This window comes from Etheostoma cragini, chromosome 8 (genome assembly GCF_013103735.1).
Source record: "Etheostoma cragini isolate CJK2018 chromosome 8, CSU_Ecrag_1.0, whole genome shotgun sequence".
NCBI lineage: Eukaryota > Metazoa > Chordata > Actinopteri > Perciformes > Percidae > Etheostoma > Etheostoma cragini.
Genome location: NC_048414.1, coordinates 21,685,245 through 21,710,849, shown reverse-complemented (window position 1 = coordinate 21,710,849; position 25,605 = coordinate 21,685,245). Strand labels below are relative to the sequence as shown.

General features: G+C 41.9%; 1 protein-coding gene and 1 pseudogene across 3 annotated transcripts in view; one reads left to right on the top strand and one right to left on the bottom strand.

The window, feature by feature from the left end:
• Window positions 1-10,148, bottom strand: part of LOC117949084 — a 17,718-nt pseudogene extending 7,570 nt beyond the window's left edge.
• A 787-nt stretch (window positions 10,149-10,935) lies between these two features.
• The window catches only part of nlrc5 (NLR family, CARD domain containing 5), a 58,259-nt gene continuing 43,589 nt past the window's right edge, over window positions 10,936-25,605 (top strand). For all 3 annotated transcript variants that reach the window (XR_004657458.1, XM_034878139.1, XM_034878137.1), the window contains exons 1-5: window positions 10,936-11,197; window positions 12,739-13,088; window positions 16,079-16,165; window positions 17,724-17,909; window positions 25,194-25,348. Coding sequence is in view for 2 of the 3 variants with exons in the window: in XM_034878139.1 (XP_034734030.1) it covers window positions 12,755-13,088; window positions 16,079-16,165; window positions 17,724-17,909; window positions 25,194-25,348 (762 nt within the window). In the remaining variant the exon portion in view is untranslated. The remainder of the gene's footprint in view (window positions 11,198-12,738; window positions 13,089-16,078; window positions 16,166-17,723; window positions 17,910-25,193; window positions 25,349-25,605) is intronic.

Sequence of the window (25,605 nt, the reverse complement as noted above, 5' to 3'; positions counted from 1 at the left end):
GCAGTTCTGAAGGCAAAAGGGGGTCCAACCCGTTACTAGCATGGGGTACCTAATAAAGTGGCCGGTGAGTGTAGATTTGCATGTGTATTTTTAATGGTAAATATATTATATCATTTTTGTACTATACAAGGACTATCAAAGTGACTGTACCTGATAGGTGAGCTCCTTCACCCTCCTCTCATATTTACGGACACCCTTAATGGCATCTGCTCCGCGTCTCTGCTCAGCCTCAACCTCTGCCTCCAGTTCACGCACCTGGAAAAACAAGACAATAAGTATCTGTCTTTCCTTTCCAGAAGTCTTGCTAAAGTTGTGCAAAGTCTTACAATGGCTTTCTTACCCTGGACTCAAGTTTCTGGAGCTGCTTCTTGCCACCCTTCATGGCCAGGTTCTCAGCCTCATCCAGGCGTTGCTGCAGGTCCTTAACAGCAACCTCCATGTTCTTCTTCATCCTCTCCAGGTGAGCGCTGGTATCCTGCTCCTTTTTCAGCTCCTCAGCCATCATAGCAGCCTAGAGAGAGACAGCATAAAATGTTAATCAGTAAAATCTCGACCATAATGGAGTGAAAGTAAGAACAAATTAAATGTAAACCTACATCAGTGATGGCCTTCTTGGCCTTCTCCTCTGCATTCCTTGCTTCCTGAACAGTGTCATCCACCTCACTCTGGACCTGGACCAGGTCAGCCTCAAGCTTCTTCTTAGAGTTCAAAAGGCTTGTGTTCTAAAAGGTAAAAAAAAAGATTAAGGCACTTCAGTCAATACACGCCTGACTTTCAGGTTATTTAATTGTCATTAGATTATTGAATTATTGAAGAAAAGATTAGGCTTGTTCACCTGAGAGTGCAGAAGTCAAACACGCTCACTGGCATCGACCAGCTCCTGCTCAGCAATTTTGCGACTTCTCTCCGTCTGTTCCAGAGCAGCTCTAAGTTCCTCAATTTCAGCTACCATCAGACCGTTTCTGCGATCCACCATAGCAGCTTGTTCCTTGAAGTCTTCCTGTGCTCTGACAGCATCATCAAGGTGCAGTTGTGCATCCTAGTGAAACAATATCAGGAAAGTATTCAAATTAATGCCTCAATGTACCTGCACTGATCCTAGTCTGTGCAACAGCTCTGTGCCTACAATACCTTCAGTTGTGCCTGCACATTCCTCAGCTGCTTCTGGGACTCAGCAGCCTGGCGATTGCCGTGGCTCAGCTGAATCTCCATCTCATTCAAGTCTCCCTCCATCTTCTTCTTGATTCTCAGGGCATCGTTCCTGCTCCTGACCTCAGAATCCAGAGTGCTCTGCATGGAGTCAATCACCCTCTGGCTGTTCCTCTTGATCTGCTCCATCTCCTCATCTTTCTCTGCCAGCTTCCTGTCCACCTCACCCTTGATCTGGTTGAGCTCCAGCTGGACACGCAAGATCTTAGACTCCTCATGCTCCAGAGTTCCCTGATGATATAAAAGAATTAAATATTAATATTTGCCTTTAAACCTTTTTTTGTATTTCTCTGTGATTAATATTTTCTTTTGTTGAAAAGATTTCCCTGACGAAAAAGATACCTCCGCCTCTTCGAGAGCTGTCTGAATCTCAGCCTTCTCAGTCTCCACCTGCTTCTTGGACTTCTCCAGCTCATGGATGCTCTTGCCAGTCTCACCAATCTGTTCAGTCAGTTCTGAGATCTCCTCTGCAGAGGTATACATGTGTTTTATATTGTTAAGCCTTACAATTTAAAATAAAAACACTTTATCTAAACACAACTAAATACAATGTTAGAAATACAAGTGTTGAATGCAATGCAACTGTTAGATAATGTAGAACTCACGCTGCAGGTTCTTGTTTTCACGCTTCATGGTCTCCAGCTGATCCAGAGATTCCTCATAGGAGTTCTTCATCTTGAACAGCTCAGTGCTGAGAGAACGAGCCTCCTTCTGTGCTCCCTCGAGCTCTGCTTGACCCTCCTCATACTTCTGTTTCCACTCTGCCAACACCTGAATAACACCATTAATACAGTTGAGTTGGTTATTTAGCAATAGGATACATATATACCCAAATACTTTCATTGTTTGTATGAACACAAAGTAAACAATGCTACCTTGTCAAAGTTCCTCTGCTTCTTGTCCAGGTTGGCAGCCAGCCCATTGGCCCTCTCCACATCAATCATGAGGTCCTCCACCTCACTCTGGAGCCTCTGTTTGGTTTTCTCAAGAGAAGCACACTTGGAATTCACTGCCTCAATCTGCTCCTCAGTCTCCTGAAGACGCTGAGCCAGCTTTTTTCTGTTTGAAAAGATTAAGATTTGTTTTTTCACTGAAACTACTTTTTCCAGATAATGTTTATTAATGAAATACAAATCATTACATAGTTTCATGCAAAGCTGCTCCAAGGTGTTGAACTGTGAGGAGACAAATGATTAGAAGATTCTCTTGCAGGGCAATGCAAATGATTCTGTCATAAAAAAGTATCAGCTTCTAAATGGTTGGAAATGAAGCTTACATCAAAGATTTCAAAACCAGCAATGTCCAGGACACCAATGTAAAACTGTCTTGCTTGTTTAGTGTCCAAACTCTGGTTTATACGGAGAACCATCCACAAGAACATCCTCTCATAGATTGACTTGGCCAGGGCAGGCACTGCGTTCATCACCTGAATAAAAACACGGATGTGATTATTTTTAAATTACCCTTCAACAATCTTGTAAAATGATGGAATTAATCTAATAAAATGAATGACACAAAAGAATCCAAAATTAAAAGAAATGTCAAAATAGAAATACACATGTACTACATGTAAAGTAAACCGAAGTAATACCAGTTTATCTCAATTACCGGAGGTACAGTTTGTCCCTTGGTGACAAACTCATTTCCGACCTTCACTCTAGGATAGCAAAGAGCCTTGAGCATGTCAGCGGAGTTCAGACCCAGCAAGTAAGCAACCTTGTCCGCCTCTGAAAATAGTTCAGAGATTTCCATCATAATCTAAACAGAATCTAGTGTGATTAGGAACTGTATAACTGTTTTCCCAAGCTATTCACTCTGGCTCACATTCCATACTCACCCTCTGTGCCATCAGGCTCAGCCTGCTCCTCACGCTGCTTCTGCGTGAACTTCATGTTACCATGGTGGAGCACAGCACCAGTCATCCTGTAGATGCTCACCTTCTCTTCATTGGTGAAGCCCAGGATATCAATAGCATTCTGAGTTCAAAAGAGGTCCACACACAACATAATCACTTTACAAAATTCCACTTGAAAGAGCAGCTTTGATATATTTACAGTTTTTTTAAATTTAAATAATTTGATACATTTATGTATTTGAAAGTAAAAATCACTTACATCAGTGGCTTCCAGCTCAACTTTGTCATCAATGCTGGCCACAGTGATCTGACCCATGCTACACAGGGGGAAGTCATAGGGGTTGGTGGTGATGAGTGCCATATCTGGAGATCAAAAACGTGAGGAAATGTCAGAACATTTGCTTCATATGAAAACAGGTTAAACAATGTGTATCATCTCAATCTGTTTACCAAGTATAGCAGGGATGTGGCCGGTCATCATCTGGAAGAAGATGTGGTAGCCTCGCTCATCTGAAAGCTGGTATGTCACTCTAGACTTCTCCAGCAGATCTAAAAATATTGATCATAAATTACAGTCTGGCCAATTCTCAATCACAGTCATTTGTATGTACTATGGGTTTTATCACTTACATGTCTCAATATCAGCACTAGCCAGTTTGCCAGTTGTGCCGAAATGGATTCTGATGAATTTACCCTGTTTGGAACAAAGGATTTTTAATGTCCCTTCACATTGGCAATCTGTAACAATACCTCTTTCATGTGTAGAAATCGTTCCATACTTACAAAACGAGAAGAGTTGTCATTCCTAATAGTTTTGGCGTTACCATAGGCCTCCAGCAGGGGATTGGCTGCAATAATCTGATCCTCCAATGACCCCTATAATCCAGGTTAAGAGTTACAGTCGGAAAATTACTTTCATTTTCCCCCTTGAAAAATTTCTATAGCAGAAGAACCCTGAATTGTAATCATACAGTAACATACCTTTGAGTCGTCCTTCTTCGGTCCACCAACTGAGATTGTAGCAAAGTACTGGATGACACGCTTGGTGTTCACAGTCTTTCCAGCACCAGATTCTCCACTAGGTATAGACATAGACCTTTAAGAATTTGTTCAAGATATTTGACTATGTTGAACAATGTCAAAAAATGTAAATGTAAAAAACTTACGTCATCAAGACAGACTGGTTCTCCCTATCTGTAAATGAAAATGTATTTACTATGTTTTACTGAAACAGAAAGCCCTTTACACTGATAACTTGTTGTGGTAATGATTTACCAGTAAGCATGAACTGAAAAGCGTTGTCAGAGACAGAGAAGATGTGGGGTGGAGCCTCCATACGCTTCTTGCCTCTACAGGCACTTACACATTCAGCATCATACACTGGGAGCCACTTGTACGGGTTCACAGTGGCACAGAACAACCCAGAGTAGGTCTGAAAGTGATCATAGAGATTCAACAGTTAACTCTCTTTCCTACAACAACAGCCATTTGGAAAAGTTCTCTTTTGTCATTAGGCAGATTGTCTCACGTAGATCATCCATGCTGCATAACGCTCTTTGAGGTTATACAGTACAGAGGCTTCATTGAGATGGGTCATCATTGCCATGTCCTCAATCTTGTCATACTTGGGAGGGTTCATTGGATGGACGTCACATTCTTTCACTGTCCTCTCCTGGAGCAGGACAATTGTCACAATGAGAACTGATCATATTGAGTTGCCGGTTGAGTCTGACTTTTTAATACTAACCTCCTTAGTGTCCAGGACTTCGACAGTGACTTTGTCACCATCTTTCTTAAGGATTTTTGCCTTCAAGTACAGCTCCTTGACATCAGCCACGTAGCAGGCACTCTTGGCATCAAATGGTGCACTTTGAGCCTCAATTCTCTCTTTTTCTGGCTTACGAAGGTAAATGGCAGCTTTGCCATAAATGGCCATCTCTGCGTCCGTACTCATGGTGGCGGTTTACTTCTGTGAAGTAATTACACACAAGAGTAAACATATACATATATATTTATATATATATATATATATATATATATATATATATATATATATATATATATATATATATATATATACATATATTTAGACATTAAAACTATTTTCATCAGATTGATGTCTTCAGTAAGTCAGAATACATGGAGTTCAATGACATAATTAACATATACCTATTTAATTGATTTCTAGGCATCATCACAAGTCAGTAAGTCAAACAATAGCAATCTCAGAATTAGGGTTTCTGTTCATATCATTGAACAGTTCCTAAAGTCCTGGTGTTGTACTAAACATCAACAATATATCAATACCAAAATATTTTTTTCGTTATTACAAGAGACCTTTATCTTAGTTACAGCCTTTCAGACTGTCAGACAGATTGTCTATGCTGTAATTTCATTACATTGCTCTATAATTTACACACAACATCTGTTGCATGTCTCTCCGTCCAGGGAGAGATATTCATGCTCAGTTTCTCTTTCTGAGGTTTCTTCTGCTTTTCCCCCATTAAAGGGGTCCAAATTGGAGGTCTGAGGACAGTGAGTGTTGTGTGCTTTACAGATTGTAAAGGCCCTTGAGACAAATTTGTGATATTAGGTCCTATAAATGACATTGACTTGACTTGGCTGATTGTTGTCAATTAAAACTAATCGTCATTTTGAGTTTTGTCCTAATTGGATGCAAAACACCTAAGGTCACGGATTAAACACAGAAATACTTAAATTAAAACTTGTACATACCTTAGCCTTTCCCCTTGTAAAAAGAATGTTGCACTCCACAATCCTATTGAAAACATCATGGGTGAATCAGTACAGGAAACAACCTCAAATTAATTGAAACTTTGTTGACACATATGAGATTGTAAAGATACGTAAAAACTATATATACAAATTTCATCTTGTGACAACAATGCACAGAGTTCATTGAATACATACATTCATTGTTACATGACATATTTTGTAAATTTATTTTCTAAATATTGACACATATATTGACAACATGTATATAAATTCATAAATCTAAATGGTACGATGTATAGTAGTAGACCACCTCACCACAAGCTGGAACTACAGTGGCCCTCCACCACACTGTCTAAGGCACCCACATGGACCCCTTATATTCAGTTCGGTGTGCTTACAAAGCAAAGGTTGAAGCAGACTTACATGCCAAACATGGTAAGGATGACAGCTGAGTCTTGACACATTTTTTGTTGGTTCTATATCTGGAAGAATCCCTATCCAAAGTAAGCAGCTTTTGAGTTATTTTAAAACATTCACATTAACTGTACATATTTATTTTTTACATTAAATATTATAATAGGAAATGGTGGTGTTGACACATTTTAAGATGATTAACTTTTTATGATTGATTGATTGACCTTTAATTTGAGACTATGATGCTAGATTTTAAACATATATGACGAATGTAAAGTTTGTTATTTGAAAGACAGCAAATACATGAAAAGTAGATAAACATTACGGTCTTAAATTATTTTGTGCTTGCACTTCTTTGTTAATTTTTTGACTCTTAATAAACCTTGATTGTGCTGAAGGGAGAAGATAAGAGTAAATGAGATTATTTTACATTTAGATTAGATCAACAGTGGTTTTGTTACTTGTTTTGACATGATGTAATGTTCGGAAACTTTCCTGAAAATGCAAGACAAAAGAGCAAAAAATTACTTGTTACTTTTGACTCTTTTAAATCATGTGAATTGGATTATTATGGAGATTATTATGGCAATCCTTAGTGTGCATATGTCAACATACCCAGATATAATTTACTATATTATTTTTAATCACTAAGAAAGCAATGTTTTTATTAGTAATTATTATATTTTTACAATTACACATTTATTATTGCCTTTTCTAAACTAACTTAACATGATTTTACAGAAACGTCAATGTAGACCTGTAATTTAAATTCTTTCAGGCTCCGACATGTCTTTTCAAAGGAGATTCAGTCTACATTATAGAATAATTAAGATTAAGCGGTCAGAGTGAGCCAGTTGTCAGTGAACTTGGGGTGTGATATAGAGCATATGCTATGTTCTGTGAGCCACATTTGTTAGGGGCCCCTCTGTCAAGCTCCATCTCGTAATTTGAGTGGTTTCAAATGTTGCTGTGTGAAGGTGAGAGAAGTGGATGTGTCATCGAAGAGGAAGGGTGCCAAGCCTGCCCTGGATTTGTTGACTGTTGTGATGGCAAAATTACATAGACAGTGATTTCAAACATAGGCAATGACTGTTTATCTGTGTTTATTCATTTCTTACTCATTCGTAAAAGTAAATCTTTCTTTTAAATTAAACCTCCACAATATGCCTCTAAACATGTGTCCCCTACTTCACACTCGCCTCATAAACAACTTGTCTGCTTCCTACGGACACCTCCTGTTTTAGGGCCCTCAGTCTCCAGGGACAGCTGAGAAGTGCAACTTGCCCGAGAGATAGGCAAAAGGTCAGGTTGCCCAGTTTCTAGGTTAGAAACGGAACTAATCTTTAAAAGATTAGTTATCAATTAAGCAAAAGAATGCTTTGACTAAAACGGAATATGGCTTTAAACATTAGGAAACATACTGTACAGTAAGTGTTACCAGAAAATATTGCCATCCTTTTTTGATTTGCCCTGGATGTCCCACATTGTCTATTAATTGACTATTGATATGCAGATAGAACTGATTGAAAATGTGTTTGTCTGGGAATGATCAAAATGCCCAAAAATAATTTTCAAAATGTAGTTTTCATGCAAATGTACAATTTACACAAGCTACTCTACTGCATGTTAGCCGAGAGAGAAACTAACGGGTGAAATAGTTAACGTAGGTCACGTCAAATGTAACGAACTGTACAGTGAAAATATATCATGCATCTCTTCTAAGATTTCACTAAATGTTTTATGTAATAAAATCTCACACACACAGATTCGAACAATGATTCAGAGATGGGCTCCTACAATGCTTCTTAGTCCTGTTTTTTTCAAATTTTTAAGATTTTTTTTTATGTTCAGATAACTGTATCCCCACCAAGGTGGTTCGCGTGAGCACACAGCTGATTGATGTCTCACAGCAAAGTACTCCCCCTTCTAGAGTTAACCTCACTTGGTCAGATGTCACAGCCAAGCTGTTTAGGCTACTTTGAAAGAAAAAAAATGATCAAAGCTACTACTTTGTTCTTGTAATAATTTCTGCTCACCAAACATCATGATGATGGAAATTATGACTGCATTCAGACAAGTGACCTTTTAATTACACAGTCTTAACTGACAAAATTAACAAATTACTTAAAATATATGGTGGCTCCTAGTTGTTTCCCTCTAAGGGGCAAATAAAAGAAATGTACTGTCCGCTCGGCCAGCGTGCAGAGCAAGCCCATGAATCAATCAGTTTTGTAATAATCTTGTTTGTTTTTACGGGTTCTTTTAATACCTCGTCTAGCATTTTGTGTGCTGCATTGCGCCAACTCAATGTAATTAGATAGGTGGGAAAGTCCTGAGAAGGACGAGAGGCCAGGGGTTGCCTGGTGTGGTGGGGGCGGACATTTCAAGCACAAGCCAGTTGTTGAAGCTTCTGAAAAAAGCCAGTCTGCTGACTAGTTACAGTACCAGAGTGAGATAGCATGGTGTGGAACACTTTGACCATTCATGGTTTAACCTGTTTATGTCCACAAAAAAAGGACAGTAAAAGGGACAGCTCACACAAGGGCAGTATGTATTAATATTGGTGGATACATTTAAAATGAATAGCAGCACCATTTGAGCCATAACTTACTTAGTAAAGAGTCTCCTAGATGTCCTGTGGTGGATGGGGCTCTTAAGCAAAACTGTACAAGACATGGCAGATTGCCAGCCAGTGCTTGGCCATGTGTCTGCCCATTATATAATACGCATAGGTTTTTGCACCTAGCTGTAAGTAATCAATGTAATAGCCTACTGCAACAGTTATACCTGTATATAAACATTGACAGTAAATTAAACATAATTCAAATGTAGGAGATAACCCACACACATCTCTAAGTATACATTTAATGTCAGTAATGTTTTATAAGACTTAGTAGCAGTTTGTTGCGGCTTTTGAGGTGGATGCAATTTTCGGCAGGACACATTGTTGTCTTAGTGGATGCCAATACATGGCAGGGATGCAAAACTTGGCACAACACCTAAGACCTTTTAAAAGGTTTTTTTGGGCCTTTTATTACCATATAAAGGATAGCTGAAGATGTAAAAGGGGAGAGAGATATGGAATGCCATTTTATTCCATATTAAATAAATAAATGATAAACCTTTAAAATACATCATAAAATAAATTAATGTATATATTTATATATAAATTAATAAGAAATATATTAAAATGTGTTTACTTTTAATTATATCATAAGTCCACTTTTATTTATTTATTTCAGGAGACTTATTTCATAAGTCCATATTTATTTATTTATGTGGACTTTTATTTCCTAATGCCACTATGGCAAAGTGAGAGTGCGGACATAATAAAAGACATTGGTGGGCTCCAAGATAGCATGCCGTCATTTGGATATCAAATTGATCAACATTGTTTATCAGCAGATGCTATTTTGAGACATATTGAAGAATTTTAATTAATTTAATTTAGAAGTAATAGGGCAGGGACAGTGGTAAGGTCAGACAGGGACGGCCGTTCACAAATTGGGGTCCAAGGACACTCAGACAAACAATCATGACATGGGGTGGATAAGGGTCTGAGATTGAGGGACCCGACTCAGGCAGGGCCAGGGCCGACTCGGGCATAGGTGAGAGGAGAAGCTAAGCTACAGGTGGGCAACTGGGCTGCAGGCGTGGCGCCGGGGAGAGGAACAGACTCTGGAAGCTAGTCTGGAAGCTAGCAGCCTCACAAACAGAGTCACAGGAGAGACTGCAGATTTCTGTCCTGATTAGAGAGCTCACCGGATAAGGAAGCCATTCCCGGCACCTCCATCATCCAGGGTTTCATAAGTGAACAAATGGCATGCCGGCGCTCCAAATCTGTGGCTTTCACAAGTTCTGTATTAAGCCTGCTGATGGAGTACTTCACTTGGTTTAGCTCCTCAATGTGGATATCAGAGTCTGCTGGATCCATACTTTGGTCGGTTCACTCTGTCACGGTTTCAGCAGAAGGACTGAAATGTATGACTCTTTCAGGCAAATGTGCAGAAAAAAAGACTTTATTTTGACTCTACAACTTAGAAAGTCACAACTAAAAACCTACAAATGAACAGGACTCTCAGGAACAAACAGAGAGAGGAACCAACAGGTGAAAAAGGAACAGGGTGTAGAAATACCCAAACCGATCAACAGAAAGACAGGATTAGACAAGACAGTAACGAGGAAGAGATGCTAGCACAAACAGAGGGAATCTAACAACAAAAAAGGGAACAGGGGGGAGCAGAAGTGGAGGGACACTAACAAGACAGGAAGTGAAGAGCATATAAGGGGAAGGGCGGAGACAAAGACACGTGACAGACAGGTAACCATAGAGCACATGGAAGACAGCAACAGGCACTAAACACAACACACAAAATGGCCACAAAAGTCAGTCACAGCAGTCACCTGACAAGAACTGGAAATAAATAGAGAGGGAATATATATCAATATTAAAAGTTAAACATTTCAAATAAATTTGTAATAGTAAATTTGTAATTTGTAATGTAATTGTTAATTTAATATTTATTTATGTATTTATTGCCTCATTTATTTATTTCATGGTGTATTTCTAAGTCATATTTATTGATGCATTTACTATGAATTTATTAATTTATTTAGTATAGAATAAAACGGCATTCCATGGAGAGAGGGGGAACGACATGCAGCACTGTGACAAAGACTGAGCCTTTATGCACGAGGCGCACGTTCTACCAGGTGAGCCATCCAGGAGAACCACCTGACGGACATGTCTCCTACCGAAATGTCGCTCCCCACCATAATCCATAATTCTCATTGAAATAAACAGGCACGCCACCTCTCATTCAATCGCACCTGTCGGTCCCTACCATGACTGTCTTGGCGCAATTAACTGAATCGCAGTTGTTGTGTAAAAACGAAACCAAAACAAAACCCTGTCCTTGGTTTCGTTTTAAAATAATAGATACACTGGCTGCGTAGAGACGCAGGCTACGACAACAGACATTGGTGAGTGCATATATTTATAATTTTTAGCCACTTTTTGAACGAATATGAACTGCAGACCTGTGGGCGTACCTGTTTTTGTCTGTACTGCAGGGCAGCGGATAAAAGATAAAAGGAACACTGCGATGCTCATTACCTTAGATGACCTTTTACGTTATTTCAGGACAGGCTGAGGACATTACGAATAAAAGCGCACTTTCTAACGTTGTGTGTTTTTTCCTGGGACAAGTCCTTTACACTGAAGGCATAAGAAGACTAATGTCCGTCCAAAACGAAGTATGAAGCATAGTTTAGCGCATGAGTTATCCACATTAAAAAACAAACAAAATCAGCCTTTTGTCTCATGTCTGACATGAAAATAGGATTTTGCTGATCGAAGTAAGCACAACTATCTTAATTATCTGTTTATTAATAATGATTTACCTAATATACCCAAATTTGAATTGAATTTAAACAAACTGTCAATAGTAGCTAGCCTAGATCTCCCATCTTCATTGAACAAACGATAGCACAATGCACCAAGGAGATATGTATGGAAGAGGATTAGGGCCACATGTGAAAATGTTATTTCAGTTCTGAGTTTTGTTTCCTCAGATTAGGGCTGCGATTCTTTCACGTTACAGTGGTGCAGATTTGTTTTGAATTTCAAATTTTGTTTATTGCGATTTTAGAAGTATTGCGATTCGATAGTGTTTGGGACTGCAATTTTCATTTCCTTCTTTAACAACAACATAAAGCTAAATTACAGCTGCAAGCAGCGTCGGACGGGCCCTCGTTCCTCTGCGAGCGTCAGGGTTACTGGCGGACGCCGCTCCTTGCGACCGTGCATGTTTCACTAAGACACTACAAATCTTCACCAATGAAAAGGGAATTAAAAATAGTTAACAAGAAATGGGTCATTAGTTAATAAAGGGGGCGTGTCTTAAGCATGGGGCAGGGCAAACGGTCGGCAATCAAAAAATACTCTTTGCTGAGTTCAATGATATCTCACACAATAGACTACATCAAACTTGTCATTGGTTATAGAAAGGGGCGTGGCTAAAAAATAGGGGGTGGGTCAAACCACTAAAAATTAAAAAGGGACGCTGCTGAGTTCTATGATACCTCACACAAGATACCTCTACCTTAAACGGTTCAAAAGCCATAAAGGGGCGTGGCCTGAGTACATGGGCATGGTTAAAGTATAAGGGGGCATCTATATCACATTTGGCCCAGACATAAGTTTCATGTAAATCGGATGATGTTTGTCATGTTAAGTCGATTTCCTGTTTCCAGCAATGGGGGCGCTATGACCAAAAGTCTAATTTGGCCTGTGGATGTCCTCAGGCCTGTACCCTTGTAAAAAGTGAAATGCAAGGCACCATTTGGGCTAACATTACACTTCTAGAGAAAACATATCAAAAGATATATTATTTTAATTATTAATAAAAACAAAGTTAAAAAAAATTGATTCTGGGTAAAATAATCGATTTCAAAAATTGTCAAGATACATACAGTATGTGAATTGATTCCCCCCCCCCACAACCCCACCCCTACCCCTACAGCTGATGGAGTCTGACCATGGATGAGGAGGCTGAACCTGACAACCTTAATGTGAACTCCGTCTTGGCTCAGGAATCCTCAGAAATGCTCCAAGTCCTAAGCAGTCAGTCACCCGCAATCCTAACAAAGTTGTGCCAAATAATGCCCGGTGATGCTCGTCGGAACATCAAAATGGACCCTAGTGGCTGTTCTTCATCAGCAGTAACCAAACATATCAAAGCCATGTTGGAGTACTTGAGGGTGGCCAACCATGCAGATTGCTGCAACTTCCTTCAGAGCATGTGTATCTTATGTGAGGGCATCCCCATGCGCCTGGAGACGAGGCTTATGTCAGTGGCTGGATATGCAAATAGTGAGTTTGAAATAATGCTATGAATGTTGACATAAGTTGATAATCTTATTTATATTTTATACTGATTGCTAATATGTTTCAATTTAAGAATAATAAGATGCTTTATTGTCATTGCACGTTAAACACAAACAAATTCGGATTGGCAGGAATCCATTTAGCCTAGCAGCATATTGAAATAAGTATAACTTGTAATCTACATATACAAAAACAGTCTATATCTGTTTAAATATAAATAGTTGTATACCATACATACATTGAAATTATACTAAGCAGTCTGTATTTAAATGTCAGAGGGCCATTTTAATATGTATATTTATTTATATATTTTTAATATTTATCTATTGTCTAGGCTTATCTACACTGCCCACAGTTACAATGCTTATATGCTGAGGAGTCGCAGGTATAATGTTTAACAGCTCAACATTTTAGTTTACACTCACTTAACAAAAAGTACAGATACATATGTACTTTCAGGGCAAGAACAACTATTTCCTGGTGGAAACCCTAAGTGGACTTCCACAGTTGCACTTGGGGCCTGGTTGATGCAGATGGAACAGTTGGAAGCCCAATGCAACTACTATAAATGGCGTAAAAGGATACGCCAAAGGCAGTAAAAGAACATTGTGTTACCAAAATTACAAAATTACTTAACAGATAGGCGTGTTATTTATACAGCATTCCGTAAGAACAGACTTTATATTAATGACAGTCAGTTCAAAGGAGAAATGTACATAAAGTATAATAATACAATAATTTAATATGTATGTGTATTAAATGGTAATCTATCAAAAATTACAGGGAAGGAAAGGAATTGGGCTGCACTTCTCTCTGTGAAATAAAAGGGAGTTATGGAAAGCACCTTTGCATTTCACAATTGTGAAACTAAGTAATTCACCAGTGCTGAAGTTAAGCAGTCTTTATTTCACAATAAACAAAAAAGAGCGTGATCAGAATAAAAGGGAGGTGTAACCAATTTGAACAGAAATGTTTGGCCTAGTCTATTTACTTTTACTTTTGGAATATATAATCCACTGTATCGTGTGTGTGCATGGTCGCTCATTTGAGTTGAATAAGGTGATCTCATTTGTGGCTGATTTTTTTATTGTGGTAAAAGTAAATTAATAACTTTATAAGTAGTGTTCTCTGATTAAGCTTACTAAAGAACAGTACTGAACCCCTAAATGGTTTATCGCTGAATGGGGCACACACAGTATGGAGTAGAAAAAACTAAGTGGTTCTTACTTACTCAAACTAGTAAAATGCTGCAGACAAAATCCTGCAGACTAGTTGCCATACAATTTGAAGCCGCAGAACCACTGTCTCTAAGAGACGTAGCTACATGTAGTTAATGTTTGTCAACGTCTGTTTCTCTGTCTGTGAGAAAATATTTATATATACTCAGCAAAAAAAGAAACATCCTTTCACTTTCATTTGCTGTTATATTTTAAGCAAACTTAACATAGGCAAATATTTGCATGAACATTAAAATATTTACCTAAGACACAAACTGAACAATTTTTACAAATATGAGACCAAGATATAGAATGATGTGTCCCTGAACAAAAGGGGAGTTAAAATCAAAAGTAGCCCTCACTATCTGGTGTGGCCACCAGCTGCATTAAGTTGTGCAGTGCATCTCCTCCTCATGTACTGCACCCCACTGCTTGCTCTCGAAGGAATTACAGGAATTGTTGGGTCTGTAAATTATAGAATGTGGTCTCGACCTACTTCATCTGTAAAGTGTCCTGAGATAACCTAATAGATTTAAATTGAATTGAAATTGTATCATCCTGTACATGTTCCGCAGGTGTAATATTTGGACTGACCAATCCTACGCAGGTGTTCTAACACGTGGTTTGCCACTTCAAGGACAAACAGCTGTGTTTCCTGTCTCCCTGAAGCGCTGTTTTAGGCGTCTTACAGCAGGGACATTGCAGTGTATTGCTCTGGCCACATCAGCTGTCCTCATGCCCCCTTGCACCATGCCTAAGGCACGTTCACATTAACAAGGACCCTGGGCGTCTTTCTTTTGGGGTTTTTCAGAATCAGTAGAAGTGTCTCTTTACTTTCCTAATTTTCTTATAACTGTGACCTTACTTGCCTACCGCCCTTAAAGCAACACTAGAGAACTTTTTGTAACTTAAAATAATGTTATCAAAATAGTTTCAGTGGTTCATCATCTCGTAACAGGGTGAACGGTACTTTTTTCACGCTTTGCGGATCTCTACTTGCTATAACTGCACTAAGCAAGTTTGCCAGATCGTGGAACGGATCTGTAGTTCCAATGAGACACAAGGGGACAGGTCCACTTCCAACCATTGAACAAGCATGAAAAACATTGTTTAAACCCTTTACAATAAAGATTTCTAAAGTTATTTTGATTTTCCCAAACTATCTTTAAAATACAGTGTCCTGAAAAGGGGTGTTTCTTTTTTGTTGAGTATGATTGTGTGTTTCTATGTCTATGTATACATGAATGGCTCCAGGTGTCCATTTTCTTGGATGCACATCTTGCCATAATTGTAAGCTACCTGCTTCTCCTCTACACAGTTGACTTTTTTCTGCTGTTAGGTATGCAAAAGGAGCTCTCAAAATGAAAGGTTTACTTGGAAGATTGAAATACACACATAAAATAAAATTAGTTTATTTGGTTTATATTAAAGGACCCCACCAAAGTAAAATTAGCCATATTGACAAACTGAAGTGGAAAAGTGAAAGTGAAAGGCAGCTGTGGGGAGAAGCAGCAATGATCAGCATATCATCAGTATTTCTTATGACTTTTGTTTATCTTCGGGAATCCCCTGCGTTTCCTTTGATTCTTTTTTTAATCTCTAGATTATTTAGAAAAAAACGTAAAGTCAAAGCCTAAAAATAGTATGCAACATAAACAACATAAAATTCGTGATAGCATTATTCTTTAGGATATTTCCTTAGAACTAGTGTATTTTTGTAAGTGCTTTATGGTTTGTTTGTGTTTTTCTATACGTTAGATGTTTCCGAAAATTCCAGTCCCCATGGAACGGATGGGAAGTCATCAGCGCCTTCAGAGCAGCAGCTCATCAAACGTCCACGGATTGGTAGAACATATACATAATGCTTCAGCCTTGTTATATTGCAGCTACTGTATGAACTAACCTAGCAAATTACCATTTAACCGTTAAAGTCAGTGGATTTATTAAGAGAACTGCACACAGGGTGGCAGGCTCAGCACTGTAATAAATAAAACCCTTTATAATAAGGGTACATGAATTATCATGAATTCATGCATGAAATAGCATGAATTCATTCATTTAGTACTTCATGAACCATGAGTAATGTACACAGATTAATAGTATCTCATGCATGACTTAATGCATGCACAAAATGTTAATTATTACATCAATTAAGGTATTTCAATCACGATTTCTGATTTAGTAATGATGTTTATGTGTTCACTTTGGTATATTGGTAGTTAAAGTAACAGGCTAAAAAAACTGTACTTCCTCATTACTTCATCATGTGTGTGGCCCTTCCAGTAAAGTGCTAACCTGATCCATCTTTAACATTGATGAATAAGATTTGTGACACCTCAAATAAATCAGCATTTCAGTTTATTTACACAATATTGTTTAAAAACTTACAAATAAAAATGAAATCGTAATTTTGTTTTTCATCAATAAATTTGCAGTGTTCAGACACTTAGTAAAAAATCAAATTCATACAAATACATTTAGTTGTGTGCCACCAGTATTCATATCCTTTTTACTAATCATAAAGATGTCAGCACTTTGTTTATTTTTTAAAGATTAGTTTGTCCTTTATTAGACAGTACAGTATGTATCTCCCCCCATTCACAGACATGTGAAAGGGGGAGAGAGAGAGAGATGGGGAATGACACGCAGCAAAGGGCTGCAGGCTGGATTCGCACCTGGGCCGCTGCAGGACTCAGCAAACATGGGGCGAGCGCACTTACACAGTGAGCTGTGGGCCGCCATCAGCACTTTGTTTGAAGGGCCACAAATGAAAAAAAGTTGTTTAGTTAATCATGATGACAACACTATAATTCAGGTCTTTTAGCCTGTCACTTTAACTACAGATTTGCCAAAGAAGAAGACATAAACATCTTTCTACTTTGTCTGTAAAACAGAAAACATGAAACATCCAAAACCAGTAGCTTTTTTTTGTAATGCAAATTTTGAACTTTTAAAGATTTTGTAATTGTAAAAATGTTTTTAGAGAAAATCTCTTTTTCTGTGTTTGGCATTTCAATGTAAAGTACTGTATATGGGGTGTGCTGGCAGGTCTAGAGAAGGAGACACTAAATCACAAATTCACTTCTGTAAATGTCCAGCACCTGATTCAGTTTTTTTGTAGTTAAGGAGTATTTTGGATTCCATGAGTCATTTCATTCGACAGGCACACAGACCTTTTCAAACCAAATAATCTGGTTCTTGTACTGTGACTTTTCTAAGTCTTTAATGTTAAGTGTTCTAAAATAACTGTGTGTGTATGTGTTTACATATTAAGAGGAAATTGTCTGTTGAAACTGCAATGAAATATAAAAAATAAAATAAGGGACCTTCTGGCCCTGGGGGGTGCTGCACACGCATACTGTCTTCTACAAATAATGCGTTTTATAATGTATTCTACCCACAGACCACTGGGAGAAGTACATTGCTGCAGTTATGAGTTTACTGCGGAGGAGGTGGGAGCAACTCAGTGAGCACCTGGTAAGGGAGGTCCAGCCTGAGAATGTGTGGGTCAGACTAAGAACAGCGAACAGAGGCAGGGACAGACCTGATCAGACTCCTGGATCGTCAGACAAAGGGGGCAGAACACAAGGTTAGCATGATGTCCTTTTCCTTTCATTGTACATCAGGAATTTGCTAAATATATAATGGGGGTGTGATAAAAAAGAAAGGGGGGGGGTGTTTTTTGATCATGCAAACAAAACAAAACATGCCGGAATGAAATCCCCCTTCCAATTCCGTGGATATAGTGCCCCTCGGGCCTGCCATACCAAACACTTATGCAATTCAACATCCAATGGGAAATAATCACAAAGTGAAATAGCACAACACGGTGCCAACACAAAATATATCACTATAAAAACAAAAAATATTCAAAAACAAAAATATTCAGCCACTAAAGGACCATCATCTGGCGGTGCCTGTACCCGGCTCACAGTCACACACCCTATTGGCAGCTAAACAGCTGCTGCTGGTAGCCAGCATCCTGGAGCTCTGTAGCGGTTATATACAACCAGCAACTGCTGCTCGGATTTCATTGTTGTATCGCACTATAGACTTAGTTTTAAATACTTCTATTTTAGGTATATCATTTATATATGTTCTAGGCTATTGGTGAAGTAGTATTGATCACTTTGAGGGAAGGGGGGATACATTTTGTCCCCACCAAGTAAAAAAAAATAATTTAGCAGAGGCAGGGATATGTAGATCAGAAAGAGGGAAATCCTACACATCCCTCCTGGCAAATCACACTCTGAATAAAGGCTACTTTAATGTGGAACATGCAAGTGAAAAAAACTTGAAGGGGTGCTAGAACGATTATATATAGGTTATTTCATACTGTTCCTTAAGGTCGTTTACTAGGGTATGTAACATTGTTTAGGCATTGTTCTATTGGCCCTATTGTCCTATTTGGAAATGGGAGCTTTTCTTCCAAATATAGTATGCTCATGAATATTAAGAGGAGACGCACGCTGATTGTTTGAGTGCACCACATACACATTGGAGACAAGACAGCCGGTCTCATAAGTCTGACACTGCAATGTTACATAGTACATTGTTTGTCTGATATTTAGTTTGAAAATTCTTTTCCGATATTTTTTATTTATAAAGCTCAAATATGGGCCGTTTTATAAAAATTGATGACTAATTGCAAATTTAGTAAGACGTGACGGACTTCAGGAGCTCTACACAGTCTGAAAAGACCCAGGGCCACGTTACCGTTTCTGGGTTACTTTTTTGGGGGCTTTGAGGGCTTTTGTTAGCAGCTGGTGTCCATTCAATCCTATGGTTAAAGATTGTGGTTAGCTAGCTACACTTTCGACATAACTACAGTATATTTACACTTTGCAAAACCTGTCACGTTAGCCTGCTAAGCTCCTGAACTCCAACACACAGGACAACATTTGCAATTAGCCATCAATTTTCGTAAAACAGCACATATTTGACCTCTACATAGTTGATTTCTTGCATAAAAAGTCTCAGGAGTGAATTTAGTAATTAAATAGCAAACGAACAAAGTATACAATTTCTGAGATCTGCGTGACCTAGATTCAGAAGACTAAGCTGACCTCAGGTGTAGCCTATGTAAGTGTTGGGCCGTGACAAAGACTAGAGGCCAGAGCCAAAGAAGTAGGAGCCACATAGTTCATGTCAACAATTAGCTAAGTTGAAATTCGCCCGTTTCAGCAGCAGTTTCTAATTGTGAGATTTGCAGAGGACAGAGGTGTCAATGGGATTTTGAGGTTGTATGAATGTCTTCTTTACCCACCAAACTGTCGTTATTCAACTATGACAAGGTAAAATCAATTTTGTATTCTATCACCCCTTTAACATTGAAAGGGTGAAAAAGAAAAAACTGGTTCTATTTCGTATAGGCTTCACCCTCTAAGGGCTACGCTATTGGGTTTATCCCTTCGCGCATGCGCAGTCGTGAAGATTTGTCGGGCCTCAACTACGTCCGCATTTACTGCATAAATACAGAGCGGACCCGTTGTTCGACCCCCACTTTTTCTTCAACTTTGCAGTATGAAGACAATCTCAAGACTTTCCACCTGTGCCCGTGTCTGCCCCTCCTACATCCTTCCGCCGGTCCTCCACCCCTGTTGCGAGGACTGCCTGGGCGACGTTCACGCCGACCAGGCCCTCACCCGCCAGGCCTCCTGCCAGTTTGGCGCCCGCCCGTCATCTAAAGAGCTAAATCGACGGGCGGTAGCCTTTCTGGGTAGCTAGGCTAGCGGCGGCGGAGACGGCAGCTGGGCAGACAGACAGGAATCCGGCGGCACCTTGGAACCGCTGATGAACGGCGTTTTTGACGAGCACGAGTCCCCTGGCTCGGTTCTCTCGGACAGCGCCTCCATCACCGGTGTCCCCTCTTCCCCTCTGGGAGGGTCCCCCTCCTCCCCCTTGGGAGGACTGGGCCATGAGACGGCGATTGACGCTTTCCCACTGGAGCTCTCTCCGTCTCCCGAACGGCCTGGGGCACCGCCGAGCGGCCTTCACCTTTGCCCCACTGGGCTCCGGCTTCCATAGCTAAGGCTCTCTCTGCTGGCCTGCCGGAGATCATCAGGAAGGCGGCGGAGCTGAGAGGCATAGCGCTCCCGGTGGAGCTGCTAGACCCCGCTCGTGGCCTTTTTGAGCGGTGATATTATGCCCAGGAGCCGCCCTCTTCTCGGGCCCCACTCTGGCCGCGCTTCACAGAGCTTCGGCCATTTGTGGAAGAGGCTTCCAGCCGGGGAAACTGAAGGCTCCCGTCTCTCGCTGTGCCCCGTTTACTCGGGTTCAAGGCGACACGGACGCAGGTTTTTTCCTTCGGTCCCTCCCCTAGAGTGGAGCCTTCTCCCGAAGGCTACTTTCTTCGGGCACGGAGATTGATAAGGCTATGAACGCCATCCTTACCCTGACCACGGCGTCCACGGTGGCACTGTCCAGGGTGAGGCTTGGCAGGCTGTGGCCCAGCCATCTGGCTCCACATGTCTCAGATGTCAGCGGACTTTAGACGCGAGCTTCTGTACGGCCCCATAGCCCGAAATTGACTATTTGGGCCGCGCCTACAGACTGCCACGTCTCATCTCCACCAAGTGGCGAATTACGCCGTGCGGCTGCAGAGGCCCGGCTCGTGGAAGGCGGCTCTTACACGAACCCGCCGTCGCCATGACAACCGCCACAAAGCTGAAGCGCCCCGCAGCATCTGCTGCAGCCGCGTCTTCCCAAGCTTTGGCCTCAGGGCCCCCGCCTGGTCCCCCTCCGCAGTGACAGCCGACGCCACACGGCCGTCAACCTGCACGAGGCCGGAGAACCATGAGTGCGGCTCCCACCTGGTCCAATCTGCCTCCCAAGCCACCCAGCAAGCAGCAGCGGCAGTGGCAATGACGGGCGCGGGGATCGTCTGTCCCTCTTCAGCTTAGAGTTGGAAACACAACGGCCCTTTTTAAGGACCACTCCCTCCCATCTGAAGAGCTGTTTCCCCTCAGCCGAACAGCCCCTGTTTGCTCTAAACAGAGCGCTGTTATGACAGTCGTTCCCCACACAAGCACACACCAGGCCGTTGCTGCCAGCGCGGCGCCACGGCGTCCTCGCTGTGCAGGCAGCGGGAAGGAGCGTCCACCCACGGTGGACGACGCCGCTCAACCACCCACTTCCCCACGGCGATGCCGGCGAGGCAGGGGTCGGGTTAACCCAGTGACCGCTCCCGCCCCACACGGCGGCGACTGGTCACTGCCCTTTCAAATAAAAAAATAAAATTAAAATAAAATAAAAAAAGCCCTACCATGGACTGGGCGACACAATCACTCATCTCGCCCAGCGGCGGGATGGGCTCTGCGCTATCTGCTTGCCATGTCGGTGAACAACACTCAGACTTGTGCTCGCACGCTGTCAGAGTGCAGCGCAGCATGGATTGGCTTGAAACACATGAACTCATGGATGGTGCTGAAGGTGTTGAAACACTTTACACCAGTGGTGACAGACAACATCACGGCGGCAGCATTCATAACCGCCAGGGCGGCATACGATCAGCCCGGCTGCTGGAAATAGCCAGATGCCTCCAGCTGTGGGCGCACAGCCACCTGTTGTCTCTCAAAACAGAATATATCCCCGGGATTTTTTGAACCGGGCGGCAGACTTGATGTCGAGGGGGGGGCCCTCCCACAACTAGTGGAGATTGAATCCCACTATCGTTCAAATGTTATGGAGCAGGTTCGGGGAAGCGGAGGTTGACCTGTTCGCTTCACGAGAAAACACACAATGCACACTGTGGTTTTCCTAGAGCGCGCGGGACAACCCTCCCCTCGGCGTAGACGCCTTCTCCCACTAACCTGGACCAAAAACCCTCCTATACGCTTTTCCCCCGGTCCCTCTGATCCCTCGCCTCCTGGAGCGCGTCCAGGACGAGAATCTGTTAATTGTTCTGGTGGCACCGGAGCGCACGAGCGCGTCCTGGTTCCCAACCCTCGTTCAGCTGCTGTTGTCTCCCCCCTGGCAGATTCCGTGGCGGGGAGACGCACTAACGCAGCTGAACGGTGCGGTCTGTCATCCCCCAGTGATAAATCAGAGACTGTGGGGCTGGTTGCTGAGCGGGAGCACTCACAGAGATTAGGCTTGCCCCCCGCCGTGGTGCGCACCGTCCAGGGCTCCAGAGCCCCCTCTACCATAGCAGGCTACGCAGGGCGCTGGTCTGCCTTCCAGCGCTGGTGCACAGAGGGGGACGCAGATCCCACATCGTGTCCCCTACCTCTCGTGCTGACGTACCTACAAACTCTGGTGGATAATGATTTGGCGCCATCTACTGTCAAAGCATATGCAGCAGCCATCTCATCCTGTCACGAAGGTTTTGGTGAGAGGACAGTTTTTGCGCATCCCCTGGTGAAGCGTTTCCTGAAGGGGGCTAGGCGTCAAAACCGGCTGTTCGCCCCCTTGCCCCCCAATGGGACCTAGCTCTGGTGCTCCGGGCTCTGGGGAAACCCCCCTTTTGAGCCTCTGGCACAGGCTTCACTCAGAATGCTGTCGCTTAAGACAGCACTTCTCCTCGCCCTAACGTCGGCCAAAAGAGTGAGTGATTTATGTCAGTTTCTCCGTCCTGCCTCTCCATTAGAGGGGACGGGAGCGCAGCCACCTTACAGCCAAATCCCTCCTTCACGCCGAAGACTTAAATTGTTATTTTCGGTCGAGGGTGTTTTTCCCTCGAGGTTTTTTTTCCCCCACCTCACGCTAACGGTGCAGAGGAGGCTTCCCACCGGTTGTGTCCGGTGCGTGCTCTGTCACAGTACATTTTACACACAGCAAATATCAGGAAAACTCAGCAGCTGTTTGTGCATTATAGAGAACACTCCCAAGGATCAGCCTCTCAAAACAGCGTCTGTCTCACTGGCTGTAAGAGGCTATTACCCAGGCTTATAGCTCGGAAGGGAAAAAGCCCCCCCCCAAGACATTCGGGGTCACCCTACGAGGGCTTTGTCAGCGTATGCGTCTTTATTTAAAGGCATTGCAGTAGCCGACTTTTGCGCGGCAGCTTCCTGGGCTTCTCCGTGCCCCTTCATCCGCTTTTATCTGCGAGATATGTCTGAATCTTCCATATCTCATGCCGTTCTGTCCACAGTCAGTGACGCTTAATGCCGCGCTGCAATGACCCTGCTCTGCTGTCTCACCTCTCCTTTATCTGGGGTATATTTCTTGTGAGACGCAGCTCTTATCTAATACATTGTCATAATCATGTTGCATGCATGGAGGTAATCATGCCTCTCCGTTGCATGCGCGACAGGGTCAATCACGCTTAACCCCCATTAATCATTGTAGGCTTCTACTGCATCATATTGCGGGCCTCATGATCCTTTCCGGCCACGCCATTGGCAGGGCAGGCTTTGTCAAAAGAATGAATCTGACTAGCCTCTGTACATTGTTGCTGGGGCTATGTGGTGTATGTCCGGCTTGTGGACCTTGTGCCGCAGGTGGCATTGACTACATCAGCTTCGCCCTAACCCAATAGCGTAGCCCTTAGAGGGCGAAGCCTATACGAAATAGAACTTAAGTTACGGAGGTAACTCCAGATTCTATTAGTATAGGCGTAGCCCTCTAAGGTCCGGGCCACCTGCTCCTAGAACATTAGTTGAAGAAAAAGCTGATGTTTTGGGAGTCGAACAACGGGTCCGCCCTGTATTTATGCAGTAAATGCGGACGTAGTTGAGGCCCGAGCTGGACGCTGGGGCGGGAAAGAAAATCTTCACGACTGCGCATGCGCGAAGGGATAAACCCAATAGCCCTTAGAGGGCTACGCCTATACTAATAGAATCTGGAGTTACCTCCGTAACTTACGTTCTCCTATGGTACAGGCCCTTTTCCGACATAAAAAAAAACACTGGGTAAGTGGAACAACGTACTCATTTGCTGTGTTTGTCCACGACGGAGGAGCTGTAGGTAGCTCTATGTGTTTTACCCGTTGTAGTTAGTCTTTTAAGAAAGTATTTCTAATTTCAAAGAAACCACTGAGAGTAAATATCTTGTTTTGGATGTTATTAACATGCTGTTAGTTTTTTTGGGGGGCTCTGCACAGATAGACCACCCTCCTGCCTGTTCTTATCACCAGTTGTGCGCTGCAGTTTCCTGGCATCAGAATAACCTTATTTCAGAATATATCACACACATACCGTCGTTGGACAAAGAACAGTACGCCCTTCAGACAAATACTGCAGGCATTGCTTTTTCATTAGTCTTTGCATATTTCTGTAATAGGCTACAATAACAATGATTTTTTTATTAAAATATGTAGTTTTATATACTAAAATGAAAAGGATGTACATGTTTATCAGCAGAAGTTGGGAGAAGCTGGAAAGTGAGATCCGATTACAAGTGGTCACTCAAGACGCATGCGGAGCAAACTTCTAATGCCATGTGTTAACTGACACAGCTGTCCACTTGCGAACGGATCACCCAAGACTCATGTTAATGCAAGGTCTGAAAAGGGCCATACGTGGCATGGCTGGCAGAGTGCTGAAGCAGAAAAAAGGATTCTGGACCCAAAATACATGGCACCACGGGGCAGATGCAGGTGTAGAATTTATTTACATAGAAAAAAAATTCAGGTCAACGTTAATCCTGAAGTCCATAAATCCAAACAGAGGTCGGCAATCCACAATTATAACAGCTTGTTATAACAGCCAAAAGTGGCAAGAAAATCCAACAGATCTAATAAAGCTGAACAAATACACAGGAAACAAGCAGGAGACACTCAACAATAGACGATGAGCCAACACCAGACAAAGGAAGCACACAGACTAAATACACAGGAAAACCCCAACCTTGACAATTCAGACACAACATTATCCTACTCATGAATTATTAAAGACTGCTATATAACAACTAAACATGTTTTTCACCAAATTAGAGCCTGATGGGGATTATGGGTACATGGATTCCAAAGTAACATTGGAGACCTTCCTCCAGGGATGTGCAGGGAAGGTGACAGTTCTCGTTGGCCAGGCCGGATCTGGAAAAACTCTGCTGATGTCTTGTTTAGGACAGCAGTGGGCACATGGACTAGTAAGTTTAAATCTTTCTCATCATTCAATAGTTTAAACAAATTAATATTTCATTAACAAGGATGTTCTGTGTAAATCTGTTGGATTGTTGTAAGGGAATTTTGAGGCAGTGGGGATTCTTGAAAAAATATATTTGGTTCATGCATGTTTAGCTGGTTCCATAACGCTCCCTAATACATGGAAGGCCTTAACTTTGGACACACCGATATTCACAAAATTTGGTACCCACAATGCTTTTCTCATTTTTCCAATTGGCTT